The sequence below is a fragment of the Ovis aries genome, chromosome 13 (genome assembly GCF_016772045.2).
Source record: "Ovis aries strain OAR_USU_Benz2616 breed Rambouillet chromosome 13, ARS-UI_Ramb_v3.0, whole genome shotgun sequence".
Lineage (NCBI taxonomy): Eukaryota > Metazoa > Chordata > Mammalia > Artiodactyla > Bovidae > Ovis > Ovis aries.
Window position 1 is genome coordinate 28,571,305 of NC_056066.1, and position 19,977 is coordinate 28,591,281.

Below are 19,977 nucleotides of genomic sequence, written 5' to 3' on the forward strand. Positions count from 1 at the left end.
CTGCTGACGACGCTTGGAAGTCAGGCTTCGGGGAGTGATGGATCAGGCTGCCCGCTCTTCAAATGGGGCAAAAGAAAACCCAAACTCAGGCCATTTCCCGGCAACTCTCATCTGAAAGGTTTGAGCCAGGTCAGGGGAAGGACATTCACGGACACTTTTATAGAAGGGATTTCTATGCTAAAGTCAGCTGGGATTTGCCCAGTCTCCATTTCTTCAGACAGGGCTGTTGGCCAGGTTGCTCCTCAGGGTTTCTTCAGTCTGGACTCCCCCTCGTGCCCCGACCCTTGTGCTAGCTTAGCTGCCCACCTCCTCTTCACTGTCCTCCCTCTCCTGAGCCAGTCTCCACTGCCCCCTAAAGTATCTCAACTCAGTATTCACACTGATGACAAAAACACAGCAAGTTACAGAACAGGAAGAGCGTTATCAAGGTCAGACAGCCAAGGGTGTAAGGGACAGAGCTATCACACTCACGCCCACGAGCACACACACAGCCACAACAGGAACTCGTGCTTTTCTGGGCTGTAGGAAACCAGCTCTGCTGGATCAGCCCAGGACCGAGGAGGCCTGTGCACCTCCCAACACACCGGCCGGCCTCAATGATGATGCCCGGGAGTCTGTGCACTGGGCCCATCAATCTCCGTGGCTGTTCTCCAAACTACTCCAATCAGCTAAGGCGACTAATCAACTAGGAGTCATCTGAATAACTTAAAGAATTTCCAAAACATGTTCTGGTTTTAAGAATCTCAACAACACCCTTGCTTCAATCTCTTTCAAGTTCACTCTATCATATTTTGCAAACTAATCACACTTGCAAATATCACACTTCCTCATCTATCGGAATTTTTAAAATTCTGGCATCTCTGCTCTCTACCTACTTTTTAAATAAATGATTTTTTCAAAGCTGCTTTTTATAAAGTAAAGATGAGTATAATCCATCACTGAAGATAAAGGACATAGACCTCAAAATAACATGTATGTCTTCCCTTTCCCCATTTTCATTAGCAGAAACTTTGGTTTAAAAGAAAAGAAAAGAAAATATTAAATTCAGCCATATTTCCAGTGAAATAAAAGAGCCTATTTTGTGATTTCATTAACAGTTTGTTTCCTAGTTGTTAACATTGTCTGAGGAGGAGAGAAGTATAGACAGACTAGTCCAGAAACCAAATCTTTACTCAGTGCAATAAACAAATTGCTTACAGTACTTTTCTCCTATAGACTTAGGTGTCACTGAGCACTGGAAAATCTGTTTGTAAATAATCTGAGAAAGACCCACTGAGCTTCATGACTATTAAAAACTCTCACTATAACACTTACAGAGTTAAGGGATTTAAATTATAGAATTAAGAATTTAGCTACCTGCACAATTTTAATTTCAAACTATAATTCACTGGAGAAATTAACCTCAACTGTTATTAAGTGCTTCTGGATTATGCAAAAGCTGTTCAACAAACTGATGTATGATGCATTAAGCTGGCACTCTACAGAAACATGTGAATGGGTTTAACTAATACACGTACTCATTTTCTGTTCAAAGATTTTACCCAATAGTGCAGTAAGATAAAATATTTAGTAACACAAAACTCAGGAAAATGGCGCTAATATGATAAATGTCCTGCACTTATAATAGTCAAGAAGTCATACAAATTTAATTAATATTTTATTAAGCAGCTCACTTAACTTTGTGCCAAATGGAAAAAGGCAATCACTATCTGATTCTCTGAGTCTAAAACAGTATAAGCCTCTGTATGACAACATTGATTATCTTTAATCCATTCTAACATATACAATTAACAAGAACTTTCAACCACTTGATGACTGACAACTTGGCCTGGGGGCCATGGTACCACTCAAGACCAACAGTTATTCCTGAATTGCTTGCTGCTGCTGCTGCTAAGTCGCTTCAGTCGTGTCCGACTCTGTGCGACCCCATAGACGGCAGCCCACCAGGCTCCCCCATCCCTGGGACTCTCCAGGCAAGAACACTGGAGTGGGTTGCCATTTCCTTCTCCAGTGCATGAAAGTAAAACGTGAAAGTGAAGTCGCTCAGTCGTGTCCAACTTTGCGACTCCTTGGACTGCAGCCTACCAGGCTCCTCCACCCATGGGATTTTCCAGGCAAGAGTACTGGAGTGGGTTGCCATTGCCTTCTCCACCTGAATTGCTTACTGTGACTTTTATAGTGGACCAAATTGATTTTTCAAATTAGTAAGTCCTCTTTGAAAAAAACAATGTTTTATACGGCTTCCCTGGTGGCTCAGATGGTAAAGAATCTGCCTGCAATGCAGGAGACCTGGGTTCGATTCCTGGGTTGGGGAGACCCTCTGGAGAAGGAAATGGCAACCCACTCCAGTAATCTTGCCTGCAAATCCTACAAACAGAGGCTACAGTCCATGCGGTCACAAAGAGTTGGACATGACTTAGCGACTGACACTTTGAAAAAAGTTAGGTGACTTATACATATTAGCAAGACAAAAAGTGAAAGCACACCTCAACTCCCCCCGGTCGACATCTACTGGGCACACCACACGCACGGTGTTCTAGGTGAACGGTGGCTCTGAAAACTGTACAAGATAGAGGCCCTACACCCATGGACTGCTCCCCACTCCTGTGTGCATGCGTGCTCAGTTGGTCGACCGTGTCCGATTCTTTGTGACCTCTTGGACTGTAGTCCACCAGGATCCTCCGTCCATGGAATTTTCCAACCAAGAATACTGGAGTGTGTTGCCATTTCCTCCTCCAGGGGATCTTCCCAGCCCAGGGATGGAACCTGAGTCCCCTGCACTGGCAGGTGGATTCTTTACCACTGAGCCACCTGGGAAGCCCTCCCCACACCACTGCATCCACAGATAACTCCCCATCTCGTCTGTGCTCCCCTATACTAGCTATAGCTTTATCAGAGCACAGAAGTGCCAAAATTTTGTCACGCCTATAATGAGACATTTAGGTTGTTTCCAGTTGTCCCCGATGGAACACAAGGAGGCCAGAGACTTCCTCGACCATTTATATCTGTCCTATCCAAGTATTTCTGTCAGTGACATTCTCAGAAGCAGAACTGCTGGCTAAGCATCTGCATATTCTGGATTTGGATGTGGATGGCCAAATCACTTTCCAACTAGGCTGCAACAATTTATATTCCCACCGTCACTGATGAAAATGTACAGACAACTTTTAAAGGTCCCTTTCACTTTTCACAGAAACCACTGAACACATCTGGGGACCGACTGGACCGCCCCACCTCCACGGCAGCCACACTTAAACCTGTGACAGGGAAACCATCGTGCGGGTCAGCACCAGGCAGGGGAAGGTCTGGCACAAACTTTAACACAACACGCTCCTTTCCGCTGCCTACCCAGTCAAGCCTCTCGGCCTAATATTTTCCTTTATGGGGGAGGAGGAGGGTTGCCTTTGGTTCTCCAGCCCTTGATCTTGAATCTTGGAATCTTCTGGTTTGGTCGGCCCACCTCTACATTTTTAATTAAGCCCTTTCTACCTGCATTGATTCAAATGCAAATATTTCTACCTCAACTTCCTTACTTTTTTTCATGTTGCACAGCAATAAGCACTTATTGAGGAACTAACTGTTTGTCTAGCAAAGCACGCCAACTGCAGAAAGTCCTAGAAACTGCTGCCTAAAAGGTACAAGCCAAAGATCCAGTGGTGGGGATGCAGGGTAGCTGGGGATTCTACATTTGTCCCAAAGGACTCTTTCTAGAAGGGCTTCCCTGATGGTTCAGTGGTAAAGAACCCACCTGCCAATGCAGGAGACATAAGAGATGCAGGTTTGATCCCTGGGTCGGGGAGATCCCCTGGAGGAGGGCATTGCCTGGAGTATTCTTGCCTGGAGTATCCCATGGACAGAGGAGCCTGGCAGGCTACAGTCCATAGGGTCGCCAAGAGTCAGACACAACTGAAGTGACTTAGCACAGATACTCTTTTTAGAGAAGGCAGATTCTCTCTAAATTATATCAGAAATAAGCACTCTTGAACACTGATCTTTCAAGTATCAAAAATAATGCCTCTTGCAATCTGCCATTTTATGGAAATAGCTAAAGACTCTGAGAACCCTAACACACGGTCTTAATCATCAGACCAAGTGGAATGACCAGATCAAAATATAGACTTTTAGGGACTTCCCTGGTGGTCCAGTGGTTAAGATTTCTTCTTCTAATGCAGAGGATACGGGTTCAATCCCCAGTCAGGGAGCTATGATCCCACATGCCTCTCAGCCAAAAAAACCAAAACATAAAACAGAAGCAATATTGTAACAAATTCAATAAAGTCTTTAAACATGGTCCACATCAAAAACATCTTTTCAAAAAAAATTTAAAGACTTTTAACCTGAAACTTAGCTGGGTCCAGAAGCTGGCAAACAGAAGAGCAGAATACTTGAAGGAGTATGGGATGCGGAGTGAGAACACCTATGAGAATGTGCTCTCCTAAGCACGGACTCTGCTTTTGTCTTCTGATCTCTAGAAGGTGCTTCCAACAACTCTTTGAACTGCGACAGAGATTTGAGCCAAATACGCAGCCACAAAGAGCAAAGGTTCCACAAAGCTTGTTCTGTGATCTCAGTTCTGTCTTCCTCTCCTATTCCTACCCCTTCTTCTCATTTATATATTATTTTTAAAATTATTTATTGGGCTGTGCCAAGCCTTAGTTGTGGCACTTGGGATCCTCAATCTTTGCTTGGGGCTTGCAGGATCTTTAGTTGGGGCACACAGGATCTAGTTCCCTGACCAGGGATTGAACCCAGGACCCCTGCACTGGGAGCAAAGTTTTCACCACTGGAACACCAGGGAAGTCCCTCATTCATATTTTTATTAAATTTGATTCATATCTGTCTTTAAAGATATATATATAATTAAAGACATACATAATTCTATATTGATTTCAACCCTGTTTTTATTCCAAAAAGCTACTGTGTCACCTTGAGAAGACTCTTTAGCCTGGTACCCTGAAGAGTTTCCCTTCATTCACATATCAAATTAGAACAATTCCAAAACAACACACACTGGGTTTCTGAAAAAATCATTGGATAAAATATGGGAAAGCCCTTTACAAGTTGCAGAAAAGTCAATAGAATTTCATTACAGTACAAACTAGTCAGCAAGTATGACAATGCTTTAACTGAATATATACATACTATCAGGGTTTTCTGGAGAAGGCAATGGCAACCCACTCCAGTACTCTTGCCTGGAAAATCCCATGGACGGAGGAGCCTGGTAGGCTGCAGTCCATGGGGTTGTGAAGAGTCGGACACGACTGAGCAACTTCACTTTTACTTTTCACTTTCATGCACTGGAGAAGGAAATGGCAACCCACTCCAGTGTTCTCGCCTGGAGAATCCCAGGGACGGGAGCCTGGTGGACAACCGTCTATGGGGTCACACAGAGTCGGACACGACTGAAGCGACTTAGCAGCAGCAGCAGCAGCAGCAGCAGGGTTTTCCTGCTGGTTCAGATGGTAAAGAATCTGCTTACAATGCATGAGACCCAGGTTTGATCCCTGGATTGGGAAGATCCCCTGGAGAAGGAAATGGCAACCCACTCCAGTATTCTTGCCTGAAGAATTCCATAGACAGAGAAGCCTGACAGCCTATAATATAGTCCATGGGGTCACTAAGAGTCAGACATGACTGAGCAACTTTTATTCATTCATTCATACATACTATTGATGTGATACTTTCTATTATTTGGTACTAAAACTTAGAAATGAAAAGCCAAAGTTGTGAAAAAGTATATGTGTTAGAAGATAAATGTAAGAGAAGAAACTGCTTTAGAAGTCTTTACTCTAAAAGCAGGTGTATTATAAAGAGGATTCTACCAAACTAAGATCTTACCTTTGAAAAAAACCTAAAGAAGCAGGATAAGATATACTCACTTGATTCTGCAACTTCTATTTTATTTTTTTAAATACACTTCTACAACCAGATCAGAACTCTTCAGAGGAAAACAGGAAAAGGCAACAGGGATTTTTCAGATGCTGCATCAGGGTAAGTGAAAAGACGGATGGTGCTAACTGAGCACGTCTTACATAAGTCAGGTATTTTAGTAGATGTTTATACACGTTCTCCTTCATCTTCATCTTTATAAGAAAGATTATTTTTATCCCTCACTTAACAGATGAAGAAACAGATCTCAGGAAAGAAGACCTGGTTTTGTCCAAAATCATAAAAGGTTGGGAAGATCCCCTGGGGAAGGGAATGGCAACCCTCGCTAGTATTCTTGCACAGAGAATCCCATGGACAGAGGAACCTGGCAAGCTGTCCATGGGGTCACAGAGTCAGACATGATGTAGCAACCAAACAGCAAGTTAAATGTTGAACCGGATCCAAACCATTTCTCCCTGACCTCAAAGCCCATGTGCTCTCCTCACCTTGGTGCTCAAGGGAACATGAGCATTCTCTAAAATCCCTCTAAAAGCAGCTGAGCTGGGCCCAGCTGAGAGGTCAGCTGTGCAAACAAGGAGAGAAAAGCACAGGAGAAAGGCCAACAGGAGGATGATGCATCCTCACAGGATGTATCTACTCCAGGAAATCTGGAAACAGATTCACTGCACAAACCAAACCAGTAATGTTCTACCTGTACAGGTATGACCCAGGCTGCTACATACATTTCTGCAGAATAGTCTAGAGGCTCTAACTCAAACAACGACTATGCTGCCAATTTTGGTTTACTTTTGCCTCTATTTCTGACATGGAGGCTTTTTGTAGATGTTATAGAAAAAAACAAAAAAACCAACAACAGTTTGAACTAGAATGTTTCGCAGAGATCAACTAAGTGTCCTAGTGCTGTTTGACAGACAAGGAATCTAAGATCCAAGAGATAAAGACAGTCAGAAAACTTTTTGTTCAGAAAACCATTTAGCTACTCTCTTTTAGAGGATAGTAACCTTTCCATCTTCCCAGCAAAATGCAGGTGCGGTTTCTTGCAGGGACAACTTCCAAATTCTTTGGCCTACTGAGGAACTTACATAGTCCTGTTTCACTTTGGGCATGATGATACCCATTTGGTTTTGTTGTTATTTTAACTTTTATGTGATGAAGACAGGTAGAAGTTAAGCACTTATTCAAAAAGGATCAAACTCACATTCTGTTGAATAAGGGTTAACCCAGCAGCACACTGTCACGCTGGGGACAGAAAGCAAAACACATTACCACTTTTGGAGGGAGAGATGTAATCACAGAGAGTTCCTGGGACAGGAGTTAGGAGTTCTGGCCTAGGTGTACTCAGACAGAGAACTACCACAAAAATGCCCCCTCATATCCTGTTTGAAAGGTTTTATTTTTGATTAAGCCTTCCTTCCATAACATTACCCCAGTGCTTAGCTTTGTCTGCACATCTTTCAGTTCAGTGAGTAGTAGCTACCTTATCACCAAAGCAGAGCAAACAGTGAGTGGTTGAGTGATCCACAGTTTCACAATTCAGATCAACAATTTTAGTCTGAAGACCCAAAAACAGTTCTAAATGAAGCTTAACAGATCTTAGAGAAAATAATGTGTGTCTTACATCCTCAGCTCTCCTAGCCCAATGGTCTTGCTTAGAATCACTTAAAGAGCAGAGTACCAGCCACAAAAAAGAATGAAATAATGTCATGTGCTACAAAATGCATGGACCTAGAGACTATGATACAAGGCAAAGTCAGAAAGAGAAAGACAAGTACCATATGACATCACTTACTTGTGGAATCTAAAATATGACACAAATGAACTTATCTATGAAACAGGCTCATCGTTGCCAAGGCAGAGGAGAACAGGGGAGGGATGGACTGGGAGTTTGGGATTAGCAGATGCAAACTCTTATATACAGAATGGATGGACAACAGAGTCCTACCGTACAGCACAGGGAACTATATTCAGTGTCCTGTGATAAACCATCATGGAAAATAATATATATTTACATGTATAACTGAATCACTTTGCTGTTCACCAGAACAGCAAATGTAGTTGTAAATCAACTACATTTCAATAAAATAATTTTTTTAAAAAATTTAAAAAGCAGAGTACACCACACCCAACAATCAAAATTGGATTATTACACAGATGGAACAAACAAATGGTTTACAAGGAAGACAGAAGGCAAATGCTGTACTCCTCTCCAAAAAACAAACAGTAATAATAAGAATGACTGCAATCGTCTAAAATGCCCCCCTAAAAACAAACAAATGAGAACACAAGAAAGGGGGTCCTTATCTATTGTTAAGTCTGATGTGGTTCTAGAGACTTCTCTCGGCCACTCTACAAATGCTAAGGTTGGCAGTATCTGGTTCTCACGTTTCCCCAAATATATGGGGAAACAACGTACTTCTCTTTGATGAAAGACAAGCTCTTTTATCCTTAATCCAGCCTCTTGTGTACACATTCTAAAATATGTGTCCATCTGAGAAGGGGACTCAGGACCACAGAACCCTCAGTGATCCTGGAGGCGGCAGCTGAGCCTATAGACGGCTTTACACCACGGATGTTCTGACTCAAGGATGCGTGAAGGAATAAGGAAGCTTTCCATATGGTCAAGAAACAAATCTAGCTACCTCAAAAGTCCCCTAAGGAAAACTTTGCTCAAAAAGCCATCGTACCTTTTCTGATTCATAAGAAGTTCTCTGTGAAGGTCTTGATGGTTCCGGGACGTCTTAACAGGATTGACTAGTTTCTGAGGCCTAATGAGTTCAGGATTGTCATCGTCTATATAGTCTGGCTCGGCCATGATGTTTCTTGGGATGAGATACGTGTCCTTGGGGTCAGGATCCTCCAGTGGGCTGTCTGAAACAGAACGATGAGAGTCATTGTGGCGTCGGTTCAGATGTCTGTCTGCCCAGAGCAGAGGCCTGGGATAGCCGAGCGCATCCTCCAGGGGGCCTCCGCCACTTCATTGGAAACCCTCTGAAGCTCTCTCTGTTTTAGCCACGGTGGGTGACGAGGAGCGGGAGGAGCCCACTTGGTTCTGGGAGCAGACAACTAAAGCACAGGAGAGGCCCACCCCCAGAAGAGTCCGCACCAGGCTCACCGTGAGCTTCAGGTCACACCACCATGTCTAAATACCCACTGAACCCACAATGAGCACCTGGACACCAGACCCAGGTCCTTCACACTCCCTTCAGCCTCCAAATTAAGACGTTCTAAAAACGTACAGATCCCAGAGCCCACATAAGAGGCCAGCAGCTCCCTGGGGGCAGATCAGCCTTCTTATCCTGCCAGGCTATTGGACCCTGTCTCCTTCCCACTCCTGTGAGCACCCTGGAGACTTCATTCCGTTCATAGCCTTTTGCATCTTTCCTCAGATGGCACCTTCTCAGAGAGCCCTGACCTCCTAACAGCCCTGCTTAAACCTGCAATCCCACCCCAGCCCTTCTGTGCTTCCTCCAAACCACAGGTTGACTGACTAGTCACTGGCCACCTAAAGCAGATGCCCCTGAGGGTAAGGATTTCATCCACGCACACACCCCACCCTCCAGCTGCCAGATCAGTGCCGGGCGCAGGGGAAGGGACCAGGCAGCAGAGCCCAGCTCTCCACACTTGTCATCTAGAAGGAAGAGGAGGCTTCACTGGAGAACAGAACAGACCACCCAAGTGGCTTATTTCTGGGCTTGGACTCTGTTATCAGCACGTGACAGGAACACATGACGTGATGACCCCTGGGTCCTGTGTTCAATTTAAGTCCATGTGTGTAGAGGCCCCTGGAGAGTGGGGTACACGTTTCCTTCCTTCGTTCTCTGCAGCCTCGATACCCAGCGACAACTGTATAAAAACGTGTCATATTTTGTGAGACGGAAGAGAAAAGGCATGGGGGCAAGAGCTGGGGGGATATGGTTGGCTGAGTGCAGGCTGAAACCCCTGTGATCCACCTGGCAGGTATCCGGTTGCTGCAGACCCCTGGGCCTGTCTCTCAGCGCTTACCCACCCCTGCTCCCTCTCCCTAACACATAAACCTTTCAAGATAACCAACACATCATTTTATGCCTCCCTGTCCTGCAGGATGACGAAATTTTCCAAACCAAAAGTCAGAGGCAGGGCCTCACTACAGCAGAACATCTGATAGTGGGACTTCCCTGGAAAGTCCAGAGTACATGCGTGTTAATTCTCTGGCAAGAGCCATGCCCCCGGATGGAACAGGGATCTGAGAAGAGGGCAAGGGCAGGAGTGAGGATCCCATATGAACAGGCTCACACCCAGCACTGCCCCCTGTCCCCACCTCTCCAGGTGAGTCAAGAGAGTGGTCCCCCTCCCCTGCATCCTCAGAGCCCCAGCAGCACCATGCAGATGTATTTCCGGTACAAGAAGCATCCGTACACCTGGGAGGGCTTCCCCAGTGGCTCAGTGGTAAAGAGCCTGCCTACCATCACAGGAGACACGGGTTTAATCCCTGACCTGGGAAGATCACCTGGAGAAGGAAATGGCAACTCACTCCAGCATTCTTGTCTGCAGAATCCCATGGACAGGGGAGCCTGGCAGACTGCGGTCCACAGGGCCACAAAAGAGTCAGACACGACTGAGCGAGTGAGCACTCGTGCACACACACGCCGTAACCATACATGTCTGTCTAGTCTGTGAAAGGGCCAGAAACACTTTGTCTCCAGCTTTAAATCCGAGGGTCCAGCCAAGTGTCTGGCACATGGCACAAGCTGAATAAACTTTGAACTTAATCAAATCTGTAATAAACAGAAAGAAGACAGAGCCCCTGTGAGCAAGCTCCTGGATGGAAGACAGACTCCATCTTTATTTCTGCCCATGAAATCAATGCCCCAAGCAAATACCCAAGTGAAAGAGAGAGAGAGAGAGAGTGTGTGTGTGTGTGTGTGTGTGTACACACGGGGCAGGGTTGCAGGCAGGAGAGACGTGGCTATGTGCTTCCATGGACTCTGGCATGGGGGTGGGGGAGTGGGGGTATAATCGAAAAGAATAAAGATGCAATCTCAAGTAGAATTTAGAAATAAGTAAAACGGGTCCAGAGGCCAGTAGCTACAAGTAGGAGTCTTGGGTCTCAAAGTCATCAGTGATGTTTCCTGAATCTCTGAACTGTCCTCAACAGCAGCCAACAATTTCCCAACACTTTAGATACAGCACCTGTGGGTACGTGATCACACCTGATCCCAGTGACAGTCCTATGAACAGAAGCACTAGAATCTTTATTTCACAGACAATAAACAGAGGAATAAAAGTTAAAATAACTTGCCTAAGCTAATTTTGCCAATAGTGTAAATCTCAGACTTGAAAAAAAAAAAAGAAAATTAACACTCTCTGATCTGAAAACTCATGTTCTGTCTCCCAAATTACAATTTTTCCTATTTTTAATAGAAAGATCTTTTGAAAATTAACATGAAATAAAGAGGGAAAAAGAATAAATTAAATCAACTAAAACAGAAACACTGTGGCTGCATCATTTATGTATTTTAGGTATACATGCACGGCCAAGCAATAATACACACGTATCTAACAGACTGGGCTTCCCTAGTAGCTCAGTTAGTAAAGCGTCTGCCTGCAGTGCAGGAGACGCGGGTTCGATTCCTGGGTTGGGAAGATCCCCTGGAGAAGGAAATGGCAACCCACTCCAGTAGTCTTGCCTGGAGAATCCCATGGATAGAAGAGCCTGGCAGGCTACAGTCCATGAGGTTGCAAGAGTCAGAAACGACTTAGCAACTAAACCACCACCACCCCATCTAACAGATTAAACCAAATATTCCTTATATGCTACCTGCATTGATCTTTTAAAAGACAAGTATGTCTGCAGCCTCCCCCAAATGGAAACTCATGAATTGGGCCTGTCATAGGTCAGCGATCCCATCACATCAGCCTGACTATTTGAACTGGCCCCTCAGAGAATGCACTCCTTAGTGGAGACTGGAGAAGTGCCAGACAGACCTGCAGGCAGTCTTGATTTTGTTTAGAAGCCAACAGCAGTTTCATCTAGTTAATCAGTAGACAAGAAGGCAATGAGCTGCCATAAAAGGATTAGTCCCTCTGTCCTAAACCAAGGGTAATCTCCCCGACCTCACATCCAGATTCCTGCCTCCTGAGGTCAAGGTGTCAGCAGGGGAGGGGAGCCTGTAGACCTGGGGAGAAGAGTGTTCCAGACTCGGGGAATAAAGAGTCAGGAGCACGCCTGATGCATCTGAGGAAGGAGAGACATGAGTGAAGGTGGGGATGGAGGGGGACCAGTGGGGGCACCAGAGAGGGGTGGGATTCGATGCGGGGACTTGAAGGCCAGTGCCAGGGCTCTGGCTTTTGCCCTGAGTGACAGCAAAGAACCATTCAGGGCTCTGAACAGGAAGTGACGAGCTCTGACTCATGTGTCTGGACGATTATTCTAGCCGAGTGTAGGACGGGCCCAGCACAGCCAAGGAAAGACTCCAGGAGGCAGCTGTCAGGGGACCCAGGTGAGAGATGGGTGCAGCAGACCAGATGTCATTTCATTTCAGCCCTTGGGACTTCCTGAAGGACTGTACACCAGGAGTGAGACACACAGAGGGGTCGAGGGTGCCTCCAAGGGCTCTGGCCTGAGCAACGAGGACAGAGCTGCTGTGGTGGAGGCCGTGAGCACAGCAGACGGGAGTGAGGTCAGGAGCTCCCTTTGGGACATGCTGGGTTGGAGATGTCCCTGGACACCCGGGTGACTGAGGGCAAGCAGCTGAGGCAGTGAGGGGCCAGACCCTGGGGGGCTCCTTCCTGGTCTTACTAAGTGACTGCCAGGGTCTCTCACTTCACCTCTCCCACAACCCCCCAACCCTCCACTCCCACTATTCCCATGACAGGAGGCCACACAGATGCCCACTGCCCCTGGTTCCCAGAGGTCAGGGCTGGGGTACATTGTCTTGGGCCTTGGTGGCAAGAGACAGATTGAGCTTCCTGTGTACACAGTGAACAGACTTGAGTTCTGAGCCTAGAGAACAAGTTCTAGCTTGGATTCTTCTTCACCTTCTCTTAAGACTGGGGGCCTGAGGAGCCTCTCTTTTTCTACTGGCCTGAGACAGGATCGGCCTGTCTCCTGCTGGACAGAGGCAGACAGGCCACGGGTGGGCAGCGGCTGAGGGAGCTCTGCCCATAAACGAAGGCACAGACTTCTTCCTTCTTCTCTCTCCCTGGTTTGTCCTTCATCCAAGTGGAGACGGGAGAGGGGGCCCCAGCCTGAGTCAAGTGTACAGACCTCAAGCGAGACTGCAAACTAGTCTGAGGGGAAAGCTGTGGTCGCAGGGAGTGGACCACGCTGGGGTCTGGGAAAGGTCATGTATGAGAAGGAAGGTGGCCCTGAAAACTGTACACGACAGAGGCCCTGCACCCATGAGCTGCTCCCCACTCCTGTGTGGGTGCCCGCTCAGTCGCACGGCTGCGTCTGAGTCTGCAACCCCACGGACGGTAGCCCACCAGTCTCAGACTCTTGTCTGTGGAATTCTCCAGGCAAAAATACTGCAGTGAGTTGCCATTCTCTTCTCCAAGGGATCTTCCTGACCCAGGAATCGAACCCAGGTCTCCCGCACTGCGAGCAGATTCTTTACAGTCTGAGTTACCAGATACATTACACTGAGTCGAAGACTTATCCTTAAATGAAGGAACAGAATCCAGGAAGAACCACCAGGAGAGGGAGCCCCGGAGCTGCCTGGAGTCTCAAGCAACGCGGCTTAAAGCCTGAGCAACCAGTAATCCACAGCCCAGAAGGAAAGAGGAGACAGAAAAATGTCTGGAAGTAAAGGAACTTTGAAATGGGTATCAGTATTGCTACATGAAACCTTCTTCCAGAAATTAACATGAAGACACTCTTATCAGATACACGCGCCTGGACCAGTAACTGATTCACAAAGGGATTTTTTAAAAACTATCAAGTCAGTGAAGGAAAATGAGGGTCAGCTCAGTAGAGAAGCCCCCTTCATGTTCTCTCCGGTAACTTTTTTCTTTTTTTAAAAGCTTTTTCTTCTTTTAAATGATGGGGCCCATTAAATCTCTTTGCTGTTTGCTGGTGTGTTTGCTTGTTTTAATGATAATAAAGTATTCTTTACAATCCCCTAACTCACTGGGAAGTCTCCCTAGGTTTACTCACCCCCTCCCCTCATGTAATCCACAGTCGATGGTAACTTTCAATGGTTCTAAGACCCATTCATGCTACCAACATTAAGACCTTTCTGCAAAATGTGAAGTCTATCACACGCACGTGGAGTTCTGAATGGCTCTGGCTGCAGTGCAAGGCATGTACCAAGGAGACAGGGCTGATGTTGAGAAACTCTGATGCTGTTTTGAGGTCGAGGGGTTCAGTGAAAGATTTTAAGCTGAGGAATAAAAACACAGATTTGCATTTTAGACAGACACTAACACTGTACACTAAAAATGTAACCTGATGAGAATTCTGCCTTTGATTCCTGTGAATGAGCAAAATCATTACTAAACTCCACTGTCTCAGAAAAGAGAGGGGACTTCCAGCCTTATAGATGCCCTCTTGAGTCCTTCTTTGCATTTTTCCCCTTTTCAAAGGTTAACCGTGGGTCCAGGCCTCTGCTAGTCCCGGGTATTTTGTGTTGACTGCTTTTCAGAGGTGAATAACCATCCCCACAGAAAAATTCCACAACTGGATGAATAAACATTCACTGCATCTGGGTTTCCCATTAGACTATTCCTGGCTCCGGGAGTTCATTTTCAAATTTCTACATCACAAAGATAATTTTATTATTTTTTTGGTAGGGCTTGGGGGAATCTTAGTTCCCTGACCAGGGACTGAACCCAGATATTATTAGTTCATAGTCCTAGCCCCTGGGCCACCAGGGAATTCCCACAAAGATAAAAGCTAAAACTTAGTCCTCGGAGATATTGCAGGTTTGCTTCTAGACCACAATAAACTGAGTATTGAAATAAAACAAGTCACCCAAATTTTGGGGTCTTCCCTCATGGCTCAGCTGGTAAAGAATCCACCTGCAATCCAAGAGACTTGGATTCGATCCCTGGGTTGGAAAGATCCCCTGGAGAAGAGAAAAGCTACCCACTCCAGTATTCTGGCCTGGAGAATTCCACAGACTGTATAGCCCATGGGGTCACAAAGAGTCAGATGTGACTGAGCGACTTTCACTTCACTTCACCTCAGTACATATAAAAGTTTTATTTATACTATAAAATAAAACAATCCTCTGAGAGGAAAAAAATCAAAATTTACAGATTATGCTAAGTTCCATGTCCACCTCAATATTTAAAATCTCTCTAAAGCACTCATAAATGAATCCTTTAGAAAACAACACCTGAAACCTATCAGTGCATGCAGGTTACAGTTATACCAGAACCAAACCGAAGCTAAACAATTAAATGTTTGAAGTGCTGCAACTTCTGGAAAGTAATTCCCAGGAAGTTTTTAAGAGCATTTGTTTCCCAGGCTGTCTCTAAGAGATTTACTTGGAAAAATCCAAGTCACTTAAGTTTGCACGCCAGCCAAGGCCAGGCTCGGGTCAACCTGGAAGAGCAAGGACTGTCCCTGGAGCCACGGCAGTCTCCCTCAGCACCCACAGTTCCCAGAAGGGAGCCTGGTTGTGAGGAGGAAGGCCTTGAGAGAGCAGAAAGTGAGTTAAAATGGGAATTTCTCCCAAACACCCAAGGGCTTCACTTACAAAACTCCTGAGCCTGGGAACAACCTGAAGATTCAGTCTTGTTGACAGGAGACCATGGCACTATCTGGGACCCAAAGGCATCAGACAAGCGCCCAGATGACCTTCGTGGCCACAAACTCAACAAAGGCAGAAAAGTGACGCCGAACCAGAGCAATCCACGCGAGCTCAGAAATGTGGCTTTTCCAACTGTGCCGGGCCCACCGTTGCTGGAATTTCAGACTCGCAATAAACTGGCCACAGAGATGCTGCCACACGCTTGCCAAACAGTGACGCGCTTGGGAAAACACCAAACTCGTTTTCTCATCCCTGAAAAATGTATTTTTATATTAAAAAAAATATGGCACACATTTTATATTTAGAAGATGGGAACGAAGGCAAGAGAAACCTTGGGAAGACAGAACACGTGCCCATGTTTAAGATCTCAACTGGACCAAGTGAGACGGGACCAACCAGTAGGTGGCGATGGCTCCACAAATAACACGGTGTCCGTTTCCAGGATGACACCTGGTGGAGCAGGGCCACCTCACCCAGACTCTCAGCACTGTTAGCAAAAGCATCAGAGACAAGCCACAAGAGGAATCCACTCTGGAGTCACTATGCATCATCTCTCGGTGTTCTGCATAAGTGTCTCCCCATCACTTAAGCCTCACAATGGCCCAGTGAGGCAGGAGTTTCTATTCCCTGTAAGTCTCCCCATTCCCTCTGAGCTCAGACAGCTTCAAGGATGTAGGCTCCTATCACACCAAATGGGTCTAAATTCCAGCTCTCATTTACTGTAAGTGTGATTTGGGGTTATGTTTCCTCACCAGTTAAAAAGAAGAAGAAGAAAGGAAAGGGAAGAAGATGGAGAAGAGGAGGCGGAGGAGAAGTGGAAGAAGAGGAAGAAGGAAGAGGAAGAGGAAAGGCAGATCCTCTTCAACGGTTATGAAGAACAGACGAGACAGGCACACCCACCTCGGGGCCTGGAAACAGTAAGCCTTCTGTAAGTGTCACCTGTGACAAGTGCTGTTGCTGGCCACAGGTAACAACAACTAGGGCTTCTCTGGTAGCGCAGCTGGTAAAGACTCTGCCTGCAATGCAGGAGACCCCGGTTCGAATCCTGGGTGGGGAAGATCCCCTGGAGAAGGGATAGGCTACCCACTCCAGGCATCCCCTGATGCCTCAGTAGGTAAAAATCTACCCACAATGTGGGAGACCTGGGTTTGATCCCTGGGTTGGGAAGACCCTGTGGAGGAGAACATGGCAAGCTACTCTAGTATTTTTGCATGGAGAATCCCCATGGACAGAGGAGCCTGATGGGCTACAGTCCATGGGGTCACAAAGAGTTGGACAGGACTGAGCAACTAAGCACAGTAAACAGAAACCCTGTTATTTTGCCCCAGGTTACACAGCTCGGAAAGTACAGGACCAGGATTTGAACCTGGGTCTGATTCCAAAAGGGTGCTTTCACCCCTTTCAACATCATACTCTTCTGAGCTGGGAAAATGGAAGGGGGCAGGCAGGAGAGCAGAGAATGGGTTTCACTTTAAACAGGATGATTTTCTCAACAAGATTTTAGAAGCTAACATCATAGCTTTATAATCCCAACTAGAAAACACCTTGCAGAAAACCATACTGAAGTGGGGAAAGGTGGCAAGAGAGATACATTTTCTTTCAAACACATAAATGTTTTCATAAAGATGTTCAGAGTAGTACTATTCACGACAGCCCCGAATGGGAGGCAACCCCAATGTCCATTAACAGCTGCGTGGAGAAGCAGACTGTGGGGCGTGAGGATACCGTTGAACAGAGAGCAAGGAGAACGACAGCAACAGCCTGAGTCTCAGAAATACAATGTTCAGCCAAAGAAGCCAGACACACAAGCGTCCATCGCAGATCATTCCATCAGTCAGGTGTTCAAAATGAGCAAAACCACCTCTGATGTCAGATGCCAGCCTAACGGGAGGCACAGAGTGAGTGGATGGAAAGAAACAGGGCTCCTGGGGTGCTGGTAAGGTTCTGATTTCCGATACAGGTTCCAGTTACACAGGCATATTCACTCTGAAAATTTAACAAGCAGTTCATCTATTTTTTTTTGGCTTATGCTCTTCTCTGTATGTGTATTACACCTCAATAAATAAAGCCCCTATTAAATACTAACAGCTATTAAAATTACAACCTAGAGATCACTCAGTTGCTGCTGTGTTATTACAGTTTTGTTATTTCATCCATTTTAAACCTTGTTGAGTCATGAGAAGTAATAAATACCAGCCAGCTTGAAGACCACCTCCATCCTGAATTAGAAGCCTATGATGCCACGTACCAATCATGTGACTTAACCTGAGTCTTGATTTCCTCATCTGTAAATCAGGGCGCTCATAGCCACACTTGCAGGATTGTTGTGAGCACTGAATAAAACTTAAGGAGAACATTCACTACACATGGTACCAGACCATGTGGCAGATGTTCAATAAACTGGACGGTTAAATAGTTAAAACAAATTAATGCATTAATCTAACTCTCCATGAATCAATGTCCTATCAAACTGAAAAATGGATGACCACGCAGTACGAGTATACTAGTTTAGACCAAGCTTAATGATGAACCCCATATAGGCTCGTTTTTCCAATTTGTTCTTAGATGGGAGAGAGGGACAGAGTCTATGGGAGAAAACAGAATCATTGATGGGCTTTTGTTTCACAGCCAGAGCAGAGAGAGGAGCCCACAGCCCAAGCCAGCCCACACCATGAAAATGCTGATTATGTCCCAATCTCTGGGCTTCGGTCTTCTTATCTGTACAGCTAAACTGCCACGTCACTCTGGTTCCTGTTGTAAATAACTATTCTGCAGACAGAGCAATAATACAAATATGAGGGATCGATAAAAACATAATTTCAAACTGTGCTGGAGAAGACTCTTGAGAGTCCCTTGGGCTGCAAGGAGATCAAACTAATCAACCCTAAAGGAAATCAACCCTGAATCGTCAAGGACTTATACTGAAGCTGAAACTCCATCCAATACTTTGATGTGAAGAGCTGGCTCACTGGGAAAAAGACTCTGATGCTGGGAAAGATGAAGGCAAAAAGAGAAGGAGGTGGCAGAGGATAAGATGGTTAGATAGCATCACTGACTCAACAGACATGAATCTGAGCAAACACTGGGAGATAGTGGAGGACAAAGGAGCCTGTCAGGCTATATACAGTCCATGGGGGTCACAAACAGTCGGACACCACTTGAGGACAGAACAGTAACAACAAATAAAAACAGAAGCTAGTCCAATATAAATAGTTTAACTGTTCATAGGTAGCCCTGGTGGAATCTGACGTTTTGATTCATTGGACAACTCTACAAAAAAGTCAGAACAGAAAACAGGCAAGATCTTTTTAGAGGCATTTTTGCATAATGTTCAGTCAAACCCCATGGGAAAGCGATGGGCAGAAAAGCAGTGGGTGGAGGACAGACAAAAACGTCCAAAAACACAGCACTTTGTTCTTCTGCACGTCACTCCACTGGCTCTGTAGGTAAAGTGTACCGCTGCTGCACGTTTATAATCAAGCAGTGTAGTAATGCTCTAACACAGAACAGCTCAAACACATACAAGCGGTAACCAGAAAATACACGCCTGCATCAGGACCTCAGAAAATGCTCATACCTAAGCTGGGCACCCACAAGTCTGCAGGTGTCTGATCAGGGGGAAAAAAAAAAAAAGTGATGCTGATAGTCAACAGATGCAAGTTTGGGTTGCTTTCCACAGAAACCAGCAAATTAACCCTATGATTGAATTCTTTCTGCCTTCTAGCTCCCCAAAGTCCAATGCTTTGGAAGAAAAAGGAGGTTGCTATGTCGCCAATGAGGTCATGCTCAAAGCCTAAGAAAAAGTTTAAAACAAAAAAATCAAAAAAGAAGTTCTTGAATAACCTCGTTTTGCTAGTAAGTTGGCCATTCAAGCTACCTTGGTGAAGTGTGAACACAAAACACACAAAGAAAATGAAAACAAAAACACTATGGGGGTATGAGAAAAAAATGTTTCTAAGTAGAACTAAACTAATATAAAATTGATAAAGATTTACTAAGTTGCTCAGTTGAAGAAAGAAATGAACAAAATCCCTCAAGGGCACCGAACCAACGATGCCGTTCACACCGTCCGGGCAGGCAGCTCATCCAGGTGACGTCTTCTCTCCGATACCTAAACAAGTCCTAGAACCTCAGCTGAGACACAGACTCTGTACATGCCCTCTGTCTGCCTCCAGAGAAGAGTCTGGAACTCCCTGGTGGATGGTGGCGCTACCTCATTCTGCGAGCAGTGAGTGATAAGGGGTCAGCACACATCTGAGAGAAGGAGAGAGGGTGCCCAAGAAGGGGCTCACCGAGGGGGGGTCCCACCACCACAGGAGGGCCACCAGCGCCGCACGGGGTATCAAAGGGTCCA

The 19,977-nt window shown here is 45.7% G+C and overlaps 1 protein-coding gene across 6 annotated transcripts in view; it reads right to left on the minus strand.

The window, feature by feature from the left end:
- The window catches only part of FAM107B (family with sequence similarity 107 member B), a 73,057-nt gene that overhangs the window by 5,564 nt on the left and 47,516 nt on the right, over nt 1-19,977 (minus strand). For 5 of the 6 annotated variants that reach the window (XM_027976651.2, XM_042230569.1, XM_060397376.1 and 2 more), the window contains one exon: nt 8,574-8,757. In XM_027976651.2, coding sequence (XP_027832452.1) covers nt 8,574-8,701 — 128 coding nt within the window. In that variant the 5' untranslated portion in view covers nt 8,702-8,757. Of the gene's footprint in view, nt 1-8,573; nt 8,758-15,569; nt 15,780-19,977 lie in introns of those variants that run through there. The other variant, XM_060397379.1, reaches the window with a different exon arrangement.